Source organism: Dermacentor variabilis, chromosome 1, assembly GCF_050947875.1.
Source record: "Dermacentor variabilis isolate Ectoservices chromosome 1, ASM5094787v1, whole genome shotgun sequence".
NCBI lineage: Eukaryota > Metazoa > Arthropoda > Arachnida > Ixodida > Ixodidae > Dermacentor > Dermacentor variabilis.
In genome coordinates this window covers 257,121,625-257,142,165 of record NC_134568.1, presented here as the reverse complement: position 1 = coordinate 257,142,165, position 20,541 = coordinate 257,121,625, and the positions used below count along the sequence as shown (strand labels likewise).

The 20,541-nt window shown below is 42.1% G+C and overlaps 1 protein-coding gene across 2 annotated transcripts in view; it reads left to right on the top strand.

Annotated features, from left to right (window-relative positions):
* The first annotated feature begins 377 nt into the window (after positions 1 to 377).
* The window catches only part of LOC142562420 (putative ATP-dependent RNA helicase DHX35), a 22,627-nt gene continuing 2,463 nt past the window's right edge, over positions 378 to 20,541 (top strand). For both annotated transcript variants that reach the window (XM_075673519.1, XM_075673518.1), the window contains exons 1-15: positions 378 to 586; positions 649 to 785; positions 864 to 956; positions 1,020 to 1,097; positions 1,172 to 1,276; positions 1,388 to 1,614; positions 3,151 to 3,351; positions 7,262 to 7,349; positions 14,110 to 14,206; positions 14,275 to 14,427; positions 14,530 to 14,654; positions 14,736 to 14,790; positions 14,847 to 14,939; positions 15,014 to 15,108; positions 16,925 to 17,002. In XM_075673519.1, the coding sequence (XP_075529634.1) occupies positions 556 to 586; positions 649 to 785; positions 864 to 956; positions 1,020 to 1,097; positions 1,172 to 1,276; positions 1,388 to 1,614; positions 3,151 to 3,351; positions 7,262 to 7,349; positions 14,110 to 14,206; positions 14,275 to 14,427; positions 14,530 to 14,654; positions 14,736 to 14,790; positions 14,847 to 14,939; positions 15,014 to 15,108; positions 16,925 to 17,002 (1,656 nt within the window). In that variant the 5' untranslated portion in view covers positions 378 to 555. The remainder of the gene's footprint in view (positions 587 to 648; positions 786 to 863; positions 957 to 1,019; positions 1,098 to 1,171; positions 1,277 to 1,387; positions 1,615 to 3,150; positions 3,352 to 7,261; positions 7,350 to 14,109; positions 14,207 to 14,274; positions 14,428 to 14,529; positions 14,655 to 14,735; positions 14,791 to 14,846; positions 14,940 to 15,013; positions 15,109 to 16,924; positions 17,003 to 20,541) is intronic.

Below are 20,541 nucleotides of genomic sequence, written 5' to 3'. Positions count from 1 at the left end.
TGTTGACTTCGGTCGACTTGTTTATGGATTGAATCGAGACGTAAGGATACAGGTCGCCAACATAAGATCAAAAGCAGCATAATTTAGTATATTTGTTTTAAAATTGTAAATTTTGACGTTACCTAAATCTCGGGTTCAAATGTTGGGTTTAAGCAACGAAAATCACGAAAAAAGATTCCCGTTACAATCGAGTAAACCCGGGAATGCTTGCGTATCACTTCCTTGCCTGGTGTATTTAACAAATGCAAAAAACTTATAGAAAACTTTATCAGAAACAATAAAAACAAAACTTTGCTTTAGGTATATGCTATTAATCATCAATACAAGTAATATTTTTCGCAGACTAAAATTTACAGTACCGAAACTAGACGAAACCGCAAGCACGGGTGACACGGGTGATGGTGGCGATGCGCGCACATTTTTGTTTACGCTTTTGAAAGGTGCGCTTGCAGGACAGTCAATCCTTTAGCAAGCTCTGGTTCACGTTGTGTATTTACATATGTGGCATCACCGGATGTCACAGAAGCGAAGCGTGAAAACCTAAATGGTAGAATAATGTTTCAAAGACCAGTGTTTCAGAAACCAGGTGAATATAAAAAATATACTTACGATCTACAGTTTTGTCGACATGCATTGGCGTTCTTCCAGGAGGTGACAAGGAATTCCTGAACGAAGAATGGATAATCGAGGATAGAAGTGGTAATGCGGAGTACACGAACTATGTGTACAATCCAAACGTTTCCCTCTCTATCAGCCAGCAGAGAGAAAGGCTTCCAGTGTTCAGGGTGAGAACTTTATAATAAAACATCCTCTGCTCGTTTATTGCTGTTCATTGATACATGGGGGCTGACTGCGTCTTGCAGAATCGCATGGATATCTTGTACCTTGTAGATAAGCACAGAGTGTTGATTGTAACTGGGGAAACTGGAAGCGGCAAAAGTACGCAAATTCCACAGGTGAGAAATCATTTGAAGCATATCTATGTCTACGTGTTTCTACTAAAAGTAAGGCAATTTCAGTACCTCATGGAAGCAGGCTGGGCGCAGAAGGGCCAGATGATTGGCGTCACGCAGCCCAGAAGAATGGCGGCAATAACGGTACGTATCACTTTGAGTGAACATGGTGTCACACTGACACAGGATGATATTTTCTTTCTTTTAATGTTTTACAGTTGGCGAGGAGAGTAGCCGAAGAAAAGGGCTGCTTGGTGGGGCAAGAGGTCGGCTATTGTGTGCGGTTTGATGAATGCTTTGACAGGGAAAGGACGAGGGTCAAAGTAAGGAGCCACTTTTGCATTTACTGCTGTCATTCAGCTTATACAATGTGTATGCACTGATTATCATGGTCCTATTTACATCGTATTGCATGTTTATGTTCTTCATTTGAGTTTATGACAGAAGGAATCCTTGTCAACGAAATTATGGCCAATCCACTGCTGCCTACATATTCTGTTCTCATGCTGGATGAAGCCCATGAAAGGACTCTCTTGACTGATACATCTTTGGGACTTATGAAGAAGATACTTCTTAAGAGGCCAGACCTTCGTCTCATTATTTCATCTGCAACACTAGAAGCAGAAGTTCTCAAACAGTTTTTCCACAGTGACACTGAAAGGTATGCGAAGACATATATCATTATCATATCGGTTAGTGTGACTTTTATACAGTTATTTATTTATTTATTTATTGAATACTGCGGACACGTCGTCCAAGCAGGGAGGGCGACATATGGTACATACAAAGAAAATCAGATTGACAAAACAAACAGAACAATGAAAAACAAGATTAGGAAGTGGATTCAATATATACAATTCCATTCGGTTACAGTTCGAGGAAAAAAAGAAAACTTATATGTGTTTGTTCTTGCAAAGTAAGGGTTAATGCATCATGTCTGCGGTGGCGTATAGTTCTGGTCGATAACTGCGATAAATGTTCAGATGGGTCAAGGGATAAATTGTTAGTGTGAAGTAGTTTAAGGAGTTCAAGTCTCTGTTTTTTTCTTCTAAGTTCGAGTGGTTCAAGGTTGTTAATTTCCATAAGTTCGGTGGGGAAATCACATCTGGAAAATTTGTTAAATATAAATCTGACCGCTTTTCTCAGAATTCTCTCAAGACTATTGATATTAGTTTTTGTGTATGGATCCCAAACTATGCAAGCATATTCGAGCTTAGGTCTAATTAGGGAGACGTAGCATAGAATTTTAACGTTAGGTGGGGCCTTCTTAAGTTTGTGTCTCAGCAGGCATAGTTTTCTGAAGGCTGAAGCACAAGTGTTAGTTATGTGATCATTCCATGATAGTGAATTGTTAAGGGTCACTCCTAGGTATTTATAGCTAGTGATTTCATGAAGAGGTGATGGACCTAACTTATATGTATAAAGCAGGGGTGATTTCTTATCTGTCATTCGCAGTACTACGCTTTTATCTGTGTTTAGTGTCATTCCCCAGCACCCACACCATCAACCAACTATGCCTTATAAGATTTTAGTTACAGTGCAGAAAAAAAGTTTCTGGGTACAAAGTAGCTGAGGAAATCAGAGCATGAATAAGGATAAAAGATTTTTGTGACAGACAACATAGATGTAGCGAGAAAAAAAAAAGAACAAGAAAAAAAATTATGCAATGTACTTTATGTCGTTTTGTCTTAGTGACAGGAATATACAGCATGGCTTGACCTGATTCAGCATAGGGTATATTGGTAAGGTTTGACCATATTCATCTGCAGCACAAAAAGAGAAGAAAAGCAGAGCTTATGGAGCACTTGTGTTCATGTGTGTCTCCATTCTTCTTTTGTCTTTTTGCATTGTAGTTCAGTATAGCTAGTTCGTTTCATTATCAAAGTCTATAAAGAGCAAAGCTCAAGCCTACCTTGGATAGCTTTTGGAGTTGAATATGACAGTTGATTGTAAACAGCCCAATTGTGTTAAGTGTATGCAACAGTAATCATTTTGAAGACGGCAAGGTTTATATGAGGGTGACTGTACTGAATATTTTGAAACATCAAAATCTATCACTAGCAGAATGTTGAAGCAATCTAGCAATGCATGGACAGATTGATATATTATTATAGCATTGATTATATAACTCTTCAAAAGCACTTTTTTGGGTACACGTCAGGAGGTGTGCTAACATAATACTACTGAACCATTTCAGCAAGCATATTTCAGCAGAAATCTTAAGCATTCAAGGAAGAGCATATCCTGTTGAAGTTTACTACCTGTCTAACCCAATCCCAAACTATGTGAAAGCAGCTGTTGAAACGGTTGTGAAAATTCATGAAACCCAACGCATGGGCCATGTGTTAGTGTTCCTAACAGGCCAGGATGAAGTTGAAGAAGCTGTCAATCTTCTTAAGTAAGTATTACTCTTTCTTGTTCTCAAAGTCTTAGTTGCCCTTGAAATAGTTGCCTGCTATGGTAGTTTAGGTTGTGGCATTGTGCTACCAAGCGTGATGTTTCAAGTTCAACATCTTTGACCATGGTGGTCGCATTCTAAGGGTGATAGAATGCAAAAATCTTTGGATGCATGTTAAAGAACCTCAGGTGCTAAAATTAATCTGGAGACCTCACTGTTGCCTCTCAAAGAACGCGTGTTGCTCTGGGATAGTAAACTTAGTCAATCAGTTAAAAATGGAATGGTTCACAATACTGTTAGTTGAACAGCAGTGCATTTGTATTGATAATAGGTACCTGATCGGTACTATGAACTGTTTCTATAATAAGAGATGTAGACGAGAGCAGTAGAGCGAATGGTGACATCTCAGTTCAAGCAAAGTACGCAGAAATATAATTGCAATGAAAGACTGTGACCTACTTAGTTCCAGTGTTGCTTTTGGACTCTAAATCCCACGAATCGCTCAGGTACTTGGCTGCTGGCATAAAAACATTGGCAGCAACATAGTCTTAATGAATGCATATTGTCAATTTTTTCTTTGGCAAAAAGACTTATGAGACACAATAATGTTTCTAAGGTATTGTGGTTGAACACAGCACTGCAAAATGCCGCTGCTAGCACTGCTGCTTCCTTAGGTACCTCTGGTATGCCAGTATTCTGTAAATAGTAATTTTTATTTAATTATCACATATTCTTAAATAATATCATTTTGACCTATGAACCATCAAACAGTTGTGTCATTAGTAGGAAGAACGCAAATGCTAATAACAGGTACACTCGAGCCCAGATATAATTAACAGTTTCTTTGCACGAAATGTGTTTGCTGTATCAGAAGTTGATTATAATTGGACTTTTCCTCCAAACTACCAATAAAGAAGAGAACAAGGCACAGACGAGCCTTTTTATTACCAAAATTGACATGCACAATGCTAGAGTGGCAGAAATCAGTGATTGAAGTTTGTTCTGGTAATGTTGACCCAATAATGGCATTGTCCAAGTTTGAAAAGCTGTCAGCGTGGTCTTAGGCCAAGCACCTTGCATATACAAGATGATTGAAGGAGGCCAGACAGCCAGTTGCAGCAGCACATGTGCAAGCTAAGAACAATAAGTAAATAAATAAAGGAAAAAAAGTTGCAGTTCTGCCCGAAAGGCGAAGCGCCGATTGCGATAGCAAATTAGACAGCTGTACAAAGTAAGGATAATAGTTTTATCTGCCGTATAAACTTATAAAGCTTTGCTTACTAAATAAATTAACCATGATGGAATGTGTAAGCGTGACTGAACGAGGATGTAGAAAGAAACAGACACACAGAGACTTTGTGCATCTGCTCCTTTCTACGTCCTTGTTCAGTCACGCTTACACATTCTATCATGGATTAAAACCAACTAACCCGCCGTGTTTTAACTAAATTAACAAGCACAGTGTCATGCATGCTCAGGTATACATGAACACATCTCACTTGATGAGCACAGAAACTTGCTGTCAAAATGCTGGAATGAGGAATTGCAGCAGCAGCAAGCGAATTGGCCTTCGTGCATCTCTCACTTCAACATGAACGAAACGTCGAAAGCACAGTGCATACAAAGCTACCGGCACTATGCACACTCTGCAAACATCGCAGATCGCTTTGAACATGAGGCATGTGCAGGCGCGCACTTTGACCACATTGCAGATCGCTTTCAAGACACACAAGCGCCGGCAGCACGTCCTTACAGTGCCTGCCATTCGCGTGCTCTACGCCGTAGTAGACGCTGCGGATGTCTCCGCTCTGTGTGGAGTGGCAGGCAAGGACATCGAGGCATCCTAGCAGCCGCTGGAGAATGCCCCCCCACCCTTGCCTGACCCCCGTGCCTCACTCGCGCAAGCGAGATTTAACCGCGTTCGCCGGCTCACCTTTGCACGCTTTCTTTCACACATACTGCATGCGGCGCACGGCGACGGTTTTATTGCCCTTGGACTTTATACAGAACCTCACGGCGACAGCAGAAATGTGCCTGTAGTGTCCATATAATTGCTATCGCAATAAAAGTGAGGCACGGCACTGCACTGATTGGCTCTTTTACGTGGCATATGCTGTGGAGACGCCGTGCTACCTTCTCCCCGGCTTGTCGACACGCTGTCGTGCTATGGTTTATTCTATTTATTCTAACTGAACTGAGCAGGGCTCCTGATCGTTACAAGTGGATGGATCTCCCATAGACTCCTTTTGAAATATTTTGGGTGTAGAGAAACTCTTCGTAGTAGCGCAGTTTGCTCTAAGTGGGGGGGGGGGGGGGGGGGTTCTTATATGTAGGCTTTACTGTATCTTGAAGTTAATCTGAATATGTGTACACATTGGCTAATTTAACCTTAGTTTAGGCACTACCTCATTACTGCTGTGTGATGACTTTGATCACATCCAAATTGAGTTAAATTGCTGTTTTTGTGCATCTTAACCTGGGATATTATGCTGTCTGATTGGCTGCTATGGGTGTGCTTGGCACTGGCCTGATGCAAGAGTGTAGTCTCCTTTGCAGTGTACCCACCGTTCTCACTGCATCGCTTAATGCCTGTTGTAGATACCAGTATGCTGGCCCGGGATTTTTTATTTTTTTTGACAGGTGGTAGCTGCATGCATGTCTGGATAACCTTTATGGACACTGTACTTGCATTTTATACTTGAGTGGCGCCTAACACAAATGATATTGCTCTACTGTGACATAAAATAGGCCTCTTGCTGCTTTTCTGGAGCTGTGAGCTACTAGGCTTTCAGTTCTATATTGACACATGACATGACATATGAGCCATCTGGTGTGGCACGTACATGCTTGGGACTCGGAATAAGAGGGGAACTTTTTCTTTGTCTGGTTCCAGTAAAGACTGGAACCAGACAAACTGGCTGTCTCTGTTGTTTCGCCTGTGACAATATTCATGTATATGTCAAGATTGTGTCTGGTAAATTTTATATTCATGAATGGCAGGGGTACATTTTTATACATATATTTAGACAGACATATCTTATTAATGTGGAAAGCTGAAATAGTGTTCTTGGGCAGCGTAGAGGAGCTGTATCATTTTGTTTCTACTAACAAATTTTGAAAATTGCTTGTGGGACTTAACGCAGTTCCTCCTTTCCAGTTAGGTTAAACAAAGGTGTCCATATTACTTGCACAACAAGTCAAGGTAACCAAGTAACTGCCACAGCCAATTTTGAAAACGTTCGATCTGGAAAACAAAAAACAAAAAAAAAAACATGCTGTACATTATACCAAAATGTAACCAGCAAGCACACAACCACCAGCAAGTCGCCATTTACTAAGTTCGTAGCATTGCTTGCTGTCATGTGCCTTTTTTGGCAGATATGTAATTCATTTTGTGCAGTTACTATGAGATTGCATGCTCTCACTGAGCTGAATTTACTGGGTGTCCAATTAAGATACAGTGGGCTAAACTTTATGAAACTATTCGTAAACATGCTAGTATCAATTAGATTATTAGTTAATAATGCAATTGAATATTTATATATTGAACATAGATACAACCATTATAGAGCACAATGTAGTAAATCAAATGTTTCTCGTTGATATCAGCATGCGACAAATACTATATATGTTTATGATGTATATTGGATACAATGATGGTATTTTTGTTTGACTGTATTATCAAGAAACTGCTTTACTTCATGCTTGAAGTTTAAGGTATAGTGACACGTGCACTAGTTTATCTTTTTTTTATTATTCACAGCCCCTTCAATTTCAGTTTCGTTTAAAGTTAGTTTATCTCTTGGGCATAAAAGAAGCATTGAAACCTTTCTAACAAGGTGATCTCACAGTGCCCGCTTTTCTTTGACGTAATACAAATTTTTCAGTGCTTTTCATTGGAATGTTTCAGGGAATACTCAAGAAATACAAAAAACACTCCTGGCATTTCAAGCATGTATGTTTTGCCACTGTATGGGTCACTACCTCAGTCAGAACAGGTATGGAGACCAAGAGCCAACATATAAATAAAGTGAATTGAACTCTGGGGTTTTACGTGCCTAAACCACAATTTGATTATGAAGCACGCTGTAGTGGGGGACTCCGGAATAATTTTGACGACAAAAGGATCTTCAACGTGCCTCTAATGCATGGGACACAGGCGTTTTTGCATTTTGCCCTTATCGAAATGCGACCACCGCGGCCGGAATTTGATGCCGCGACCTCATGCTTAGCAGCACGATACCATAGCTGCTAAGCCACCGTGTTGGGTCCCACATAAAAATTATCAGGCTATTGTTTGAAGTAGTCTAAAACAGTGTAGTGCCTTAAAATATTCTGTTGCTTATGAGGGCACTAATGGCTAATATTAAGTCAAGCTAAAGCGATAGAACAGTGTTTCAGGGTGTCCAAAGTGTCACTTTTACAGAGAATGGATTTTTCATAACCAAGAAACTTATGTAAACGTTGGTCAGGATTGGCACCATGATTGTAAAAACAGCAGCTTCCGTGATTGACGTGTGTTCCATTTATTATTAGAAAATGGTAGTCAGCCGCACATCAAAACAGTTGAGTATTCTTCATTTAGGCATGAAAAGTAAAATCACTGCCCAAGCACTCCTACAGATGGTTAACCAGCGAAGCTGAAATGTGCGGCCCCAATGTTTATCACTGGGTTAATCCTAACGGTGCATTAAACGACAACTTGGTAGGCTGCCAGATCCTTGGTACGCAGTTGCTGCTTGCGCTCAGCTGCACAAGCCTGTTCTTGTGCCCGGGCTGCAGCATCGGCACAGCGTAGACGAGCTCGTTCCCAGTTCTGCTCGTGGTGTTGCTGATCGAAAGCTGCCTGCTCTCAGGAGTACGTATGACTTGTGGCCTACCCATTTCGGAGCCGGAAAGAAACTGCTGCGTGCGTGCGCCCGGCTGGGACAAAAAGCAGTGACGTCACTACTGGCGCAGCCAATCACGAGCGTCTCTCTCTCTCTCTCTCTTTCATGCATTGTTGCGTTCTCCAGGGTAGCGTACCCCACCGCTGCTGACAGTTGTTGCGACCCCTGTTTCTTCAACCTTGACCGGCGTTACTATTGGGTAGCGTGGTGTTGCCGGCGGGCTGCAGGCATCTGGTAGACCATGGTGACTGGACAAGGACGAGATGACTTCTAGTGCGAAACTTGGATGGTTTATTCAATGGTTGGTGAAAGATAAGAAGACAATGAAGTGAAAAAGTACATTGTGGGGCCCTTTAAATAGGCCCGCTAAAATCTTAGGCGGGATCTTACTTATGTCAACGTCACGTGACATGCACCGAGTCCCACGGTGCTTGGCGGCGGCACCAACTTTCCCAGGACGATGTTTTGCCGAGCTTGGCTCCACTGGTGGCAACCCTCGGGTCCTGGGGATCGTAGGCAGCTGATCACTTCTCGTTCATGCGTCGCTGGTTTGTGGAAAGGGCGCCTGGTTGTGGATGGGCAATGGATCCGTTCTCCCAGTTCTTTCTTCTTTATAATACATTTAACCCTCGCTTGAGGGTAGTTACAGGGAGGGAAAATAGTAGAACACAAGCAAATTTGACATTTCATAACATCAGGTTGGGTGATCACGATACAAAATATCAATCAAGCATTCAAATTTGTGCACATCCATCTGATCTACAACGTCAGGTGCGGACATCACGCATCTTCATGCATTGACATCTTCACGAGCGTGCCTCCACTGGCGGCAGCCCACGGGCCCTGGGAATCGTAGGCAGCTATCACTTCTCTTTCACGCATCGTTGGTTCGCGGAAAGGGCGTCTGGTTGTGGACGGGCGACTGATCCATTCTCCCAGTTGACGTCTTCACGAGCGTGCCTCCGCTGGTTCCCAAGGGTCCTGTCTGGTTCGCGGAAAGGGTTTTCACGCACACACACAAAGGAGCCTGTGAACACTGCGGGGCGTCCGCCAGACCAGCATCCCCTCGAGACAACCATAGCAAATTAGGAATCCATTCTTTGTTTCACTTAGGAATGCACACACACGAAGGGGCCTGTAAGTACTGCGGTGCACCTGCCAGACCGGTAACCTCTCGAGACAACCACAGCAAATTAGGAATCCACCCTTTGTTTTGACGAGGCATGGTGGTAGAACATCCCTTTTGCCCGGGTTGTTACACGCCAACCATAACAGCACGCGCATGGGGTTGTGCCGAAGGATATTTTGGTGTGCAGGCGACAGATGGACGGGCCAATTTTTTCCAGCTATATTTCCAGCTATTTTTTACAGCTTCGCTGTAAAAAATAGTTTGGCCAATTTGATTCAATTTTCCTACTGAGCTCACTGGTGCTACTTCTTCACATGCTGCTGTCTCCATGCTTTTTATGGGAGTGTGGTGCCCTCTCTGTGGGCCTTTGGCTCAAAGCCGGCAATAGTGCCTGGCAGAGCATGAACTCTGAGATTGGTGGCCTAGTTGGATAAGACATCCTGTTCTGGGACAGCCCCTTCAATTGCAATTTCTTTTACAATTAATTATTGATCTCTTCCGCATAAAAGAAACATTGAAACATTTCTAGCAAGCTGATCTAACAATTTAGATTGATTCAGTGTTCCGTTGGTGTCTCTTTAAAAGGTGATCATAATGTTTGTTTGTTTTTTGCAAAGTGCGGTGACTACATGGGATATAGTGTGTGGTCATTAGTATTTTACTGTGTTATTACTTCTGATCCCATCTATGCCGTGCAAGCAAACATTGATAATCAAATATTAAGATAAGCAGTGTTATTAAGTGCTCTGACATTACTACTTCATGCCATACCTACATGATGAGGAACTTGAAAATGGCAAAAATGTTTTTATCCTGCATGGAAATATTTTGCTTTGAAATGTTTTGAAGGTAACTGTCATAAGTGCGCCAAGCACTGTAGCTCTTAGTTGAATTGTTCATTAATTGGTTCAGATGCCTTATAGGTACACTATAAATGTTTGGCGATTTTCAATGACTCGCTAAAGTGATAATTTCATCTCCATTTCTCACTCGATGGGTGCTTATGAAATGCTATTACTTACACTATTTACTGACTCGTTCTTGGATTTCCTATATGGCTATACGCTCCTGACAGTGGAGTTTCCCGGCGACGGCCGCGCCACCTGTAGCGTCGAAAACGCAACTCTGGTACTGATCAAACTTCAGTCGACGGCGTAGTGGCGCACGTGTTGTTGTTATGACCGCGTGTGATTCGAAACTTCTGAACCACGTGCGCCACCGTCCTGCGGGTAAACGTTCTCGTACCGATTTTTTACGATGGCAAATGTGCAAGACATTGAAAACAGCCCAGGAAGAAAAGCGTAGGGACGGCGGTACTGCAGCGTCAAAGGCTGTAACGGCCGTGCAGGGCTGCCTGCTCTCCGACTCTACAGATTTCCTGGCCGGCCGTGATTTTGTGCTCGCGCTTCCTTCCTGTGTGTTCTTTCTTCGTCCACCTTCGTTTTAGCGCCTTCACTTCAGATCATGCTTAACCAACACGCCCAACTATCCATCCTAACGTCCTTCCTGGATGATCGCACTAGAAAGTATTGTAGTCAGTAGACTGGAAGTTTTTGGTCAAGAAAGAGTCTTGTCGGGCAGCCGGCTTACATATTTGTGCAAATTCTCCATATCTTTTAGAGCTTTTTATTTTGCTGTATACGAGGCGTACTGCGTGGTGGCCGCAGGTGTTCTGGCTTGCACGAGTCGCTCAGCACTTCACGCTGTGTGGCTCTGCTTGGGTTCAGGTTGCCGGATACGGTCACCCGAGTCTTGGCGGCCGGAGTGGCCCAAGCTTGGTCATACCGGTGCCTCGGCAGTTGTAAACAAAGTACTGTGGTATACTTTCAGAACATAGCAGTCTAATAAAATTTTTGTTCAAGTTGTTTACAAAAGCCTTTTAGTAAATCTAAAAGATATGGCGTATATCATCCCTGGCAAAGAAGGCTTTGCAAGCGTGTCAAAACAGTACCACGGAAGGACACTTTTTGTCTACGGCACGGGTCTACGGTAAGTCAAATGGTTGGATAAGAACACCTACGGTTTCGTTTGTAGCAATTGCTACGAATGGGTGGCTGTCTGATTTTCCTTTCTTTAATTACTTCTCTCCACCTTGCGGGCTTTCGCGGAACTATTACGTCAAACTCTTGCCTTTGCTTCGTGTTGTCAACAAATTCGACTTTGCCCTGCCTTCTGCTAGCCGCCTGGTTAGGGTAGAGCGGCTGCCCCGGAAAGGCGGTGGTCCCGGATTCGAGTCCCTGACCAGGATGAATTTTTCTTCAATTTTGAGGCTTTTCTTTCGAGGAAACCGTTTGGGTTTCCCTCGTAGCAATTACTACGAACAGTTGGATGCCTGATTTTCCCTTCTTTACCTACGCCTAACGCTTAATAATCTCAGCCATGCCTGCACACTCAATTGAGCTGCTTGAGCAAAGCATAATATGATAGTTGAGTGTACTCAGGCTAGAGATACGCTGCAGCTGCGTTTTGCTTGGTGGAAGTGACACATCTCATGATTCAGTTCTTATGATGTGACTAATAATAAAATCAAGCCCCTCGGTTAATCCCCTTTCTTCTCGTTTACTTCGCCAGCACAGTCACACCGGGGGTTTCTTTCACGCTGTGAACGTGTCCGGCAGCGTAGAGCTTTTCCCCTTTACGACAAATGGCAGGGCGTATCCGACCGTCTAAAGTTAAGATTGGTCTGAAACCACCGCAAAACTTGCGCCATTTGTTCGTTTCAAAACAAGCATGAACAAGCCACGGCCGCTCAATGAAAACAAGGTTTCATTGAGCGGCCGTGAACAAGCGATCACGTTGGCAGATCCGCGTGAGTAGCGTGGTATGTCAGTGTCAGTTTTGACGGAAGGTGCCACAAGAGGCGCTGACGATTGCTGCTCGGACGCGCCGCCTGGGCAGTGTCAGGAGCGTATACCTGGATTACCTATAAGTCTTGTCTGTATGGAATAATGAAACATCATTGTGCAAAAAAAATTCTTTTTTTTTATATTTCTTAGATATCTTCTCATGTGTCACACCTACCTGCATGTACTTTTCATATGCATAAATTTTTCATTGATTTAATTCAAGTCTGTACTAAAGAGACTGACAAAAACTACCTAGTTTAGATAAACATAGGAGCAGCCTTACTTATTTCAGATTTACAGCCTCTGCAGTGAATGCTAACTGCATAGACATACATCACTACACTGCATGATCCTGCTGAAATATGCTTCCATTCATGCAATCTTGGTGAGAGTTTGTATCGGTGCATAAGACAGTTCTGTTACAGCATTTATATGAACTTGCCACAGCATGTGAAAAGCAGCAGCTGGGCAGTTCCCAATGAAGGTCTTACAGCTGTGCTACATTTATGCTAGATATGACAGGCACTTTTTTTCTCCATACAAAGGCAAGTACGTGGGTGAAACGTAAAGTAGGTGCGACTGTTTGCAACTCTTCGCGGAGTGCATTCAGTGGAGGTCTTAGGTGTAACAATAAATTATGCTTTTCTAGTCAAAACAAGTCAATAGCATTTACACTTCGAAAAAAAAAAAAAAGACTGGGAAGGATTTCATTAACTGAAACAGCAGTAAATTTTGTTGGACATTTTGATCTAGTGATAGCCACAGGATTTATAACAAAGAGGTATGCTGAACTGTTTGAGTTTTGTAACTACAATGTTCCACCTACGAATGTTTATTAAAAATTATTAATTGGTGAACTGTAGTTGATTAATGCAGTCAATAATTATCAGTTAGATTCTGATACCCGTCATTGGGAATGATTTGTTGCTGAAAAAATTGTTATATAATCTTTGCTGCACTGGGCTTAACAATCCTGTCTTCACTGATCACTTTGTAGTTCTCTTATATATTGCAAAAACACAAGCAGGAAGTATCGACTGGTTCAGTAACGAATCTGTTATGGCCATGCACTACATACACGAACTGCTGAGATAGGTTTGTAGACAAAGAGGACATCTTACAATACAAATCCATATACAGTAATAATAAGGGATGTTTGAAATGGGATTACTGCAATGATTACCCTGACCTTACATTTGGTCCAGAGACCTTTCTTGTGAGCTCATGGCCCACTCCCCCAGGAGGACAATTAGACATGTGCTGTGGTGGGGAATAGAGTGGGGGCATTGCATATACTAAACAAATGGCCCCCATGTTCCACTTGGTAAAGGGAGGTCACATTGCTGCCATGCATGCATAAAGTAAAGGTGGTGATGTGAATCGCAAGAGAAGGAAGAAGTGGAAGGATCTGAAGAGGCCCTTTGGCCCTTTGAGGAACATTTGCTGATGCATTCTTAACCTGCTGCTAAATACTGCAGCAATTTTTACTTTTTCCAACACTGTGAAATTCACTGTCTACAGTCACAGCTTTTTGAGCTGCTCTGCTCTTGAATCTGTGAAATTTCATTGTGTGAAACAGATCTGCAGAGGAGCATTTGCAGGGGCTATGAAACCATGACATTGCGAAAATGTGTCTGTCTGCATGATGAACATACAAACTAAATGCTATTTTGGCTTTATGGTGCCAGTGGGTCTGCTGAAAGTAAATCGGAGACTTTAGGACTTGAACACACCTTGTACATTCTAATACATTCCAAATTTTGCACATCTGCCTCATTATCAGACGTTGGAAATTGATAGAGAGGAGGCTTTCAAGCATCATTGTGCTAAAATATATTTTCACAAAGAAATTAGCTCGTTGTCACTGATTAAATATGTTTTCACTTCTCAATAGATGAAAGCCTTTCAACCCTTCAGTCCAAAAGTTCGAAAAGTTGTTGTGGCAACAAATATTGCTGAAGCATCCGTTACCATCAATGGAATTGTTTATGGTATGTTGTACAAGATTTAAATTGTAATTTGACTCTGTAGCTCATGTATGTATCATGCTTTCACACAGTGGTAGACTGTGGCTTTGTGAAGCTCAACTTCTTTAACCCAAAGACAAGCACAGATGCTTTGGTTGTGGTGCCTGAATCACAATCCTCAGCCACTCAAAGGGCTGGCCGGGCAGGCAGAGTGTCATCAGGGAAGGTCTACAGACTATTCAGAGGTTAGTACTGGCCGATACTGCTTCTGGTACTGAAGCAGTGCTTATTATAATCTGTTTCTCTTAGAGACTTACCTTTATATAATTTTTAAAAAACCTTTGCAGAGGATGACTTTAAACAGCTTCCAATGTTCACAACCCCGGAGATACAGCGAAGCAACTTGTCAACCTTTATACTTCAGTTGAAGTCACTGGGAGTGGACAACATAGCACATTTCAGCTTTCCTTCGGTGAGCAGTTACCTTGTTCTTGCTTGCAGGAATGTTGTTGACCAAAGTGCCATTGAGGATTGCATGTTTCACATTTTTCAGCCACCCCCTTCCAAAATTGTTATTAACGCATTAGAATTGGACTATGCCTTGGGAGGTAAGCAGAGCACCATTGTCATAATGAGATGACGACACTGTTTTTCTTTTTCTTAGCACTTGACAAGAATGGCAGCCTCACAGAGTTGGGAACGAAAATGGTCATGTTTCCAGTACCAGCCATGCAGGCAAAAATGTTACTGGCATCTGGTATGTGGTCACCACAATGAGAATGTTGAATTGGGAAGAACAATCTTACAATTTACAAATGCTTTTTTTTACAGGAGAATTTGGTTGCTCAGAGGAAGCACTGACAATAGTTTCAATGCTGCAAATAGAGTCCATTTTCTTGTTTCCTTCAAGCAGGAAAGCAGAAGCGGTAAGGGCAGTCACTGCTCTTCAATAACTATATTATTGTGAAATGCCCAAACACTTACAGGACAACACCCATACAGAGAGCAAAACTTTGATCATGCAGTCTTATGGACACCCTGCGTCCACTACTGTGCACATGAAGTCTCTGTCCCCTCCTTTCAATCCTTCATCCTCTTTCTCTCATGCAGGGTAGCCAATTGAACATCTGTATGGTTAACCTCGCTGCCTTTCCTTGTTTTGTCTCTCTTTATTATGCACATTTGAATCCTCTCTTGCTGTTATGCCGATAATAAATTTTTCCCTTCTGATAATAAACATTCCCTTCTGGCAAATCAGTTGTGTGAAAGCCAGCAAGGCGGGGGAAAGTTCATGAAAACGAAAATTGCCATCCACTAGTGGCAGCACGAAGCTACTATGTATTCGCTCTTAAAAAATGCACTAGACAAATCATTACAGTTGAACCTTATTACAACAAAATCGCATTCCGACTTAAAAATGCCTTCATTGTATCCTATATTTGTTACATGCTGATATTGGCGAGAACCATTCTAAGTTTATTCTTTATGTTGAATAATTTGTTTTATCCATGTTTGAGTGTAAAATAGCGAGCATGTTAAGATCATTCACAACTGAATACTGCAACAGAGCACTTATTCATGCTAATATTAAAAATTGTCACCATAAGTGAGTGTCAATAAGTATATGCTAAATCATAGTGCACAAACTGAAGGTAATTTTTTAAGTCGGTACGCATTATTCACAATGAATGTGGAGCTAAACTCTTGAATGTTGACAAAAGTAGGAGCCCTGGCTACATGTACCATCAGGGAAACTGTGCATGTTGTGGCATCTCCATGCAAGCACCCCTGTAGACAAGTGCACTCACTCGGGGATGTAAGCAGGGCTGGCCCTGAAGATAGATAGCATATGCTGGCATCTACACACCAAGGATAAATTGCGAGCATAGCCAGAGTTGATGTGCATAAAATCTAAAGACGTAAAGAGGACAAAACACTGTTGAGGCATGAAACATACCATAGCATCACATATTGCCACCATTTAAAACTGAAAAAGCAATTTCTTCCTAATCAACATGGCTTAAAAAAGTGTTATCATGAAGCACCATTATTTTGATTAACAGCTGAACTACACTGTAAATGAATGATAACCAGCAAACTATCTTTTTAGATCTTTCAGAAGTTTTTGATTATGTTGCTCATTGTCGTTTCATCTCCAAACTATCTGCTCTCCAATTAGATTCACTAACATTGTCCTGGCTTCGAAACTTCCTCTCCTTGTATCAACAGTTCAGTCATAAATAACTTTTAATAGCACCTTTTCGGTGTCACTTCTGTTGTGCTGCTAGGCATCTTGGCCCTCTATTTTTCTTAATTTTTATCAATGACCTTTTAACTAACCTATCATCGAAGGCAAGACATTTCACCAATGAGTGTATTATATATCGCACTGTTAAAAATGCTTAATACCAGGAAAGGTGTGTGGAACAGTTCTATATTCCGTATCACTGGTAAACAACAGAATCGCTAAAGTAATCCTGTGTCCAACTCGCAAGGTAGCCATTGATGCAAGCAGTGCACATGCATTGGTTTTCTTTGAAGTTTAGGATGTTAGAGCGTTGAAAATTTAATGTGACAAGTTAGTGGAAATTTCACAGCTACATAACTAAAGCTTTTATTATTTTATTTGCTATGGCTACTGAATTACAGCCAATTGAAAATTCAAATCTTCCCTACTTGTATGAGCCTTTGTGCTAACTTATCTTTCATTTCTTTTCCCCACCTGTTTTTGGTCTTTTTCAGAGGAAAGCAAAATACAAATTTTCAGTGCTTGAGGGAGACCTGCTGACCCTGCTGAACGTTTATAATGCTTTCCTCCAAGTAAGTTGAGTATCTGTAGAGAAAGGAAAACTAACAGCAAACCCTGAAATAGACTAGTAATTCACCAAGAAGGTGATTCTTCCTACACTTGCCATTTATAGTGCAGTACCATTTCCTTTGTACTTGGAAAGGGACACTTAAAGAAAACATAGCAGCACACAGTACATATAGCGAGATGTCATCTTGCGTGGAACTGATTGAAAGATGCAGAAGCAGGTACCAAATTGATATGCCATGTGGTGCCCACTCATTTCCTTCATTTCTTGGCCAAATATATTTATTTCGGTACACAGACTTGTTCATTTATGATGCAATTAGATAAAACTTGTGCATAAGTGTTACACGCAGATGCAGCTTATCTTTCATTCCATTGGGTGCCTCGTCATATGACTCAATTCTCCATTCCCAGTCGCCCAATGTCCATTTAATTCACAATGCATTGCACATACTAGTTTGCACGAGTTCTGTCCTTGTGTGCAATGAGCCCAGCACGACCTGTGCAATGCCTGCCGTGAACGTTGTCTACGCTGAGCTTGTACTTGTTTGGAACTAATGGTGACAATGGATAGCAGGGGACAGCGCATTCTGAACTAGTTGAGTAAATCGAGCAGGCCGTGAACTTTTGCCTAAATTTGTGATTTTGCTCTTTGCGTTACATTCCTCAACACGAATTGGGGAATAGTCTTTATTTTTATTAATGATTGTATTATCTATGGCACTGTATAGCTCCAGCAAACTTTTTGCAGACTAATTATTTGCATTTAGGTTATAGCTAGTAGTATTCTATGCCTTTGTTTTGTGACATTGCAAAAACTGCTAGCAGGGACGTTTACTCAAACCCTTAAAATGCCTGCATTTAAGGCATTGTATCTTTTGTACTTCGAAAAAAAAAAACATTTTTTTTGTCGGGCAGAGCAATGTTGACAGCTACCTATGTGCATATGAATATTTCCAAGAAACATAGCAGAACATAAGGTTTCGAGTGATTGCTTGGGGGAAACTGGCAGTCCTTGATATGGCACTTTCTGCAGCCAACTGTCTCGGGCATTCAACCAAGATCCATCCACATGTGCTCCAAAGACAAAAATGTGGTCTCAAACCAATTTCCAGTGACATTGGCTTCTTACGTGCATTTCGAGCACGACTACATCTTGTGGGGCCGGTCACATATAAATGAAAAGTGCATAGAAATTGTGCTACTTGTTAAAATATTTGTGGGAGTACCTAAGATGACATTAATACAGACTTAAACCCACTGACTTTTTGCTTTTTAGACGTGAAAAGTAATCGTCCCGGCTGGTCAAAATGGGCAGAATGAAATGCAGTCAAGCAATTTTTTGGACACACCCAATAATTCGGATGCCTTTGCGGCACTGCCACGTACCCCATTGAGCCAGTGCATAAAGACGTCCAAAATTTCACATGCTGAAACCCTTTGCTGTTCGAATTTTCGGACTTTTTACCATGAGTGTACATTTGAAATGGTATTAATCGAAGTCGCCACCGCTGGCATTTTGCTTATCACACAGGCTGACCTGCTAGCAGCTGTAGCCATTTTTGTTTGGGCAATGCCTCCTCTACTATATGCCTGCCGCGTCGCTAGTCTTCCCATTGGAGTGGAGGTTCCCGTAGTTCAGGGTAGTCGCGGAGAGACGGTGCTCGCAGCCAACCCACTTCCTGTTTCGGAGGAAGTGACGATGACTAGGCTGGCGCGCGCTCGACCAATGGCTTGATGAGAGGCCGTGGGTCGTGCCTCCAGGATCACAACAGACGCCGCTAAAATCTTGGAGGCAGGGCTACCTGATTTAGGTTTGCAGCGGCCACCGCAGCTAGCGCTCGCAGCCGACCCGGGTTAACCCGGATGGGGAAGAGTAAAGAGAAGAGGGGCAGGAACCAGTTTCTCGGCTCGCGTGGCAGGCATTGGTTTGGGGCATGGCCGTGTGGCCATTTGATGCTGTTGTGCACTCTAACACTAGGCCTAGCTGCTTTAAGTTTGCAACCAAGTTTCCTGCTGTTGCAGGAATGCAGGCTTGAATTCACTGACTTTTTGCTTCTTATACTTCAAAATAATCGTAAAACTGCATCAGCTTTCTGCAGTTAGCTGTTTTATTGCAATAGGTTACTAGAGTGCCATTATATTCTTAAAAGTTTCTTGCAACACTAGCATAAGTTTGACGTAATAGTTCTGTGGAAACCTGCAAGATGGAGACAATTAATAAAGGATATATGAGGCATCCACTAAATCGTAGCAATTGCTACAAAGGAAAACCATACGGGTTCCTCAAAGGAAAAGCCTCGCAGTTGAAAAAAAATTCGTCCCAGCAGGTTAGCTCAGATGGTAGAGCGGCTGCCCCGGTAAGGCGGTAGTCCCGACTTCATGTCCCAGACCAGGATGAACTCTTCAACTGCAATGCTTTTCTTTCGAGGAACCCGTATGGGCTTCCTTTGTAGCAATTGCTGCGATTGGGTGGATGTCGAATTTTCCCTTTATAAGAAAGTTGATAAGTATTAAGTATTTTTGTAATCAACTGTTTCTCTCTTATTTGTTTTCACATGTTAAATACCAGGAAAAAACTTACAGCTGCCGTTAATGTCGGGGCTATGGTCTTCGCAAGTTATTTCAATGAAGTGTTGCTTGGTTTCAGTATACAATTGACACGTGTGCATTGGTTGTATACATACACACACATGCAGCAACCTAGTTCGATATAGGTATGAACCCAACTGTGTATTTTTGGAAAACACATGGAGGCTCACTGTTTAAATTGCTGCTATTGCGTTAAGAAAACGTCAGTGTGCCTTATGTGGCAAGTGTTGAAGGCCAGCTCCAGCAAAATTTTGGACCGCGTAGAAGCTTAGTTTCAGGTAGTGTACGTATAGAACAGCCTCCACGCAAAATGTTACATTTGTATACGACTCAAAAGGCTTGTAGAAATAAACGGTCTTAAAACTGAAACTGGGAGGGAAAAAGAAGCTGCCATTACCATTTGCTGGAAGCAACGCACATCTAGTATGTGCAGCTCCTCAGCCCAACCTTAGAAATTAGGTGCTACCTACGGCACATTGAAAAATCTTTGAGGCAACTTGGGTCATATTTGCAAACCACCAGGTGCATGTGTTGTCTGCTTAGGCCCTATTTAAAGACTGGCAATAAAGAAATGACAAAATTACTAGCCCTGCAGTTTTGCCAAGATTGTTTCAGTAGTGTATACTACTCATTAATAACCAAATTTAAATGTTGCTGCAGTTAGCCTTTCGGCATGAGCAGGGAGAGACAGCTAAGCACAGTGAGCCTAAAAACAAAAACAGTTTGCGCCAAAAATGCACGACATTACTTTCTGGAATTCGCATCCTTTCTCTTCAGCATTTGGCCCTGCAAGATGTAGATGGTGCCGACAGGTCCCATAACTTGTCATTAAGAGATACATGGGTTTCTGTGGCAGTTCTGCTGCCGTGCTACACATACCTTAGTTTGAGGAGATGCTGTCACAGCAGCAGCCTGCCGGCGACTATTAGGAAGTTTTTAAGGTTAGGGGACG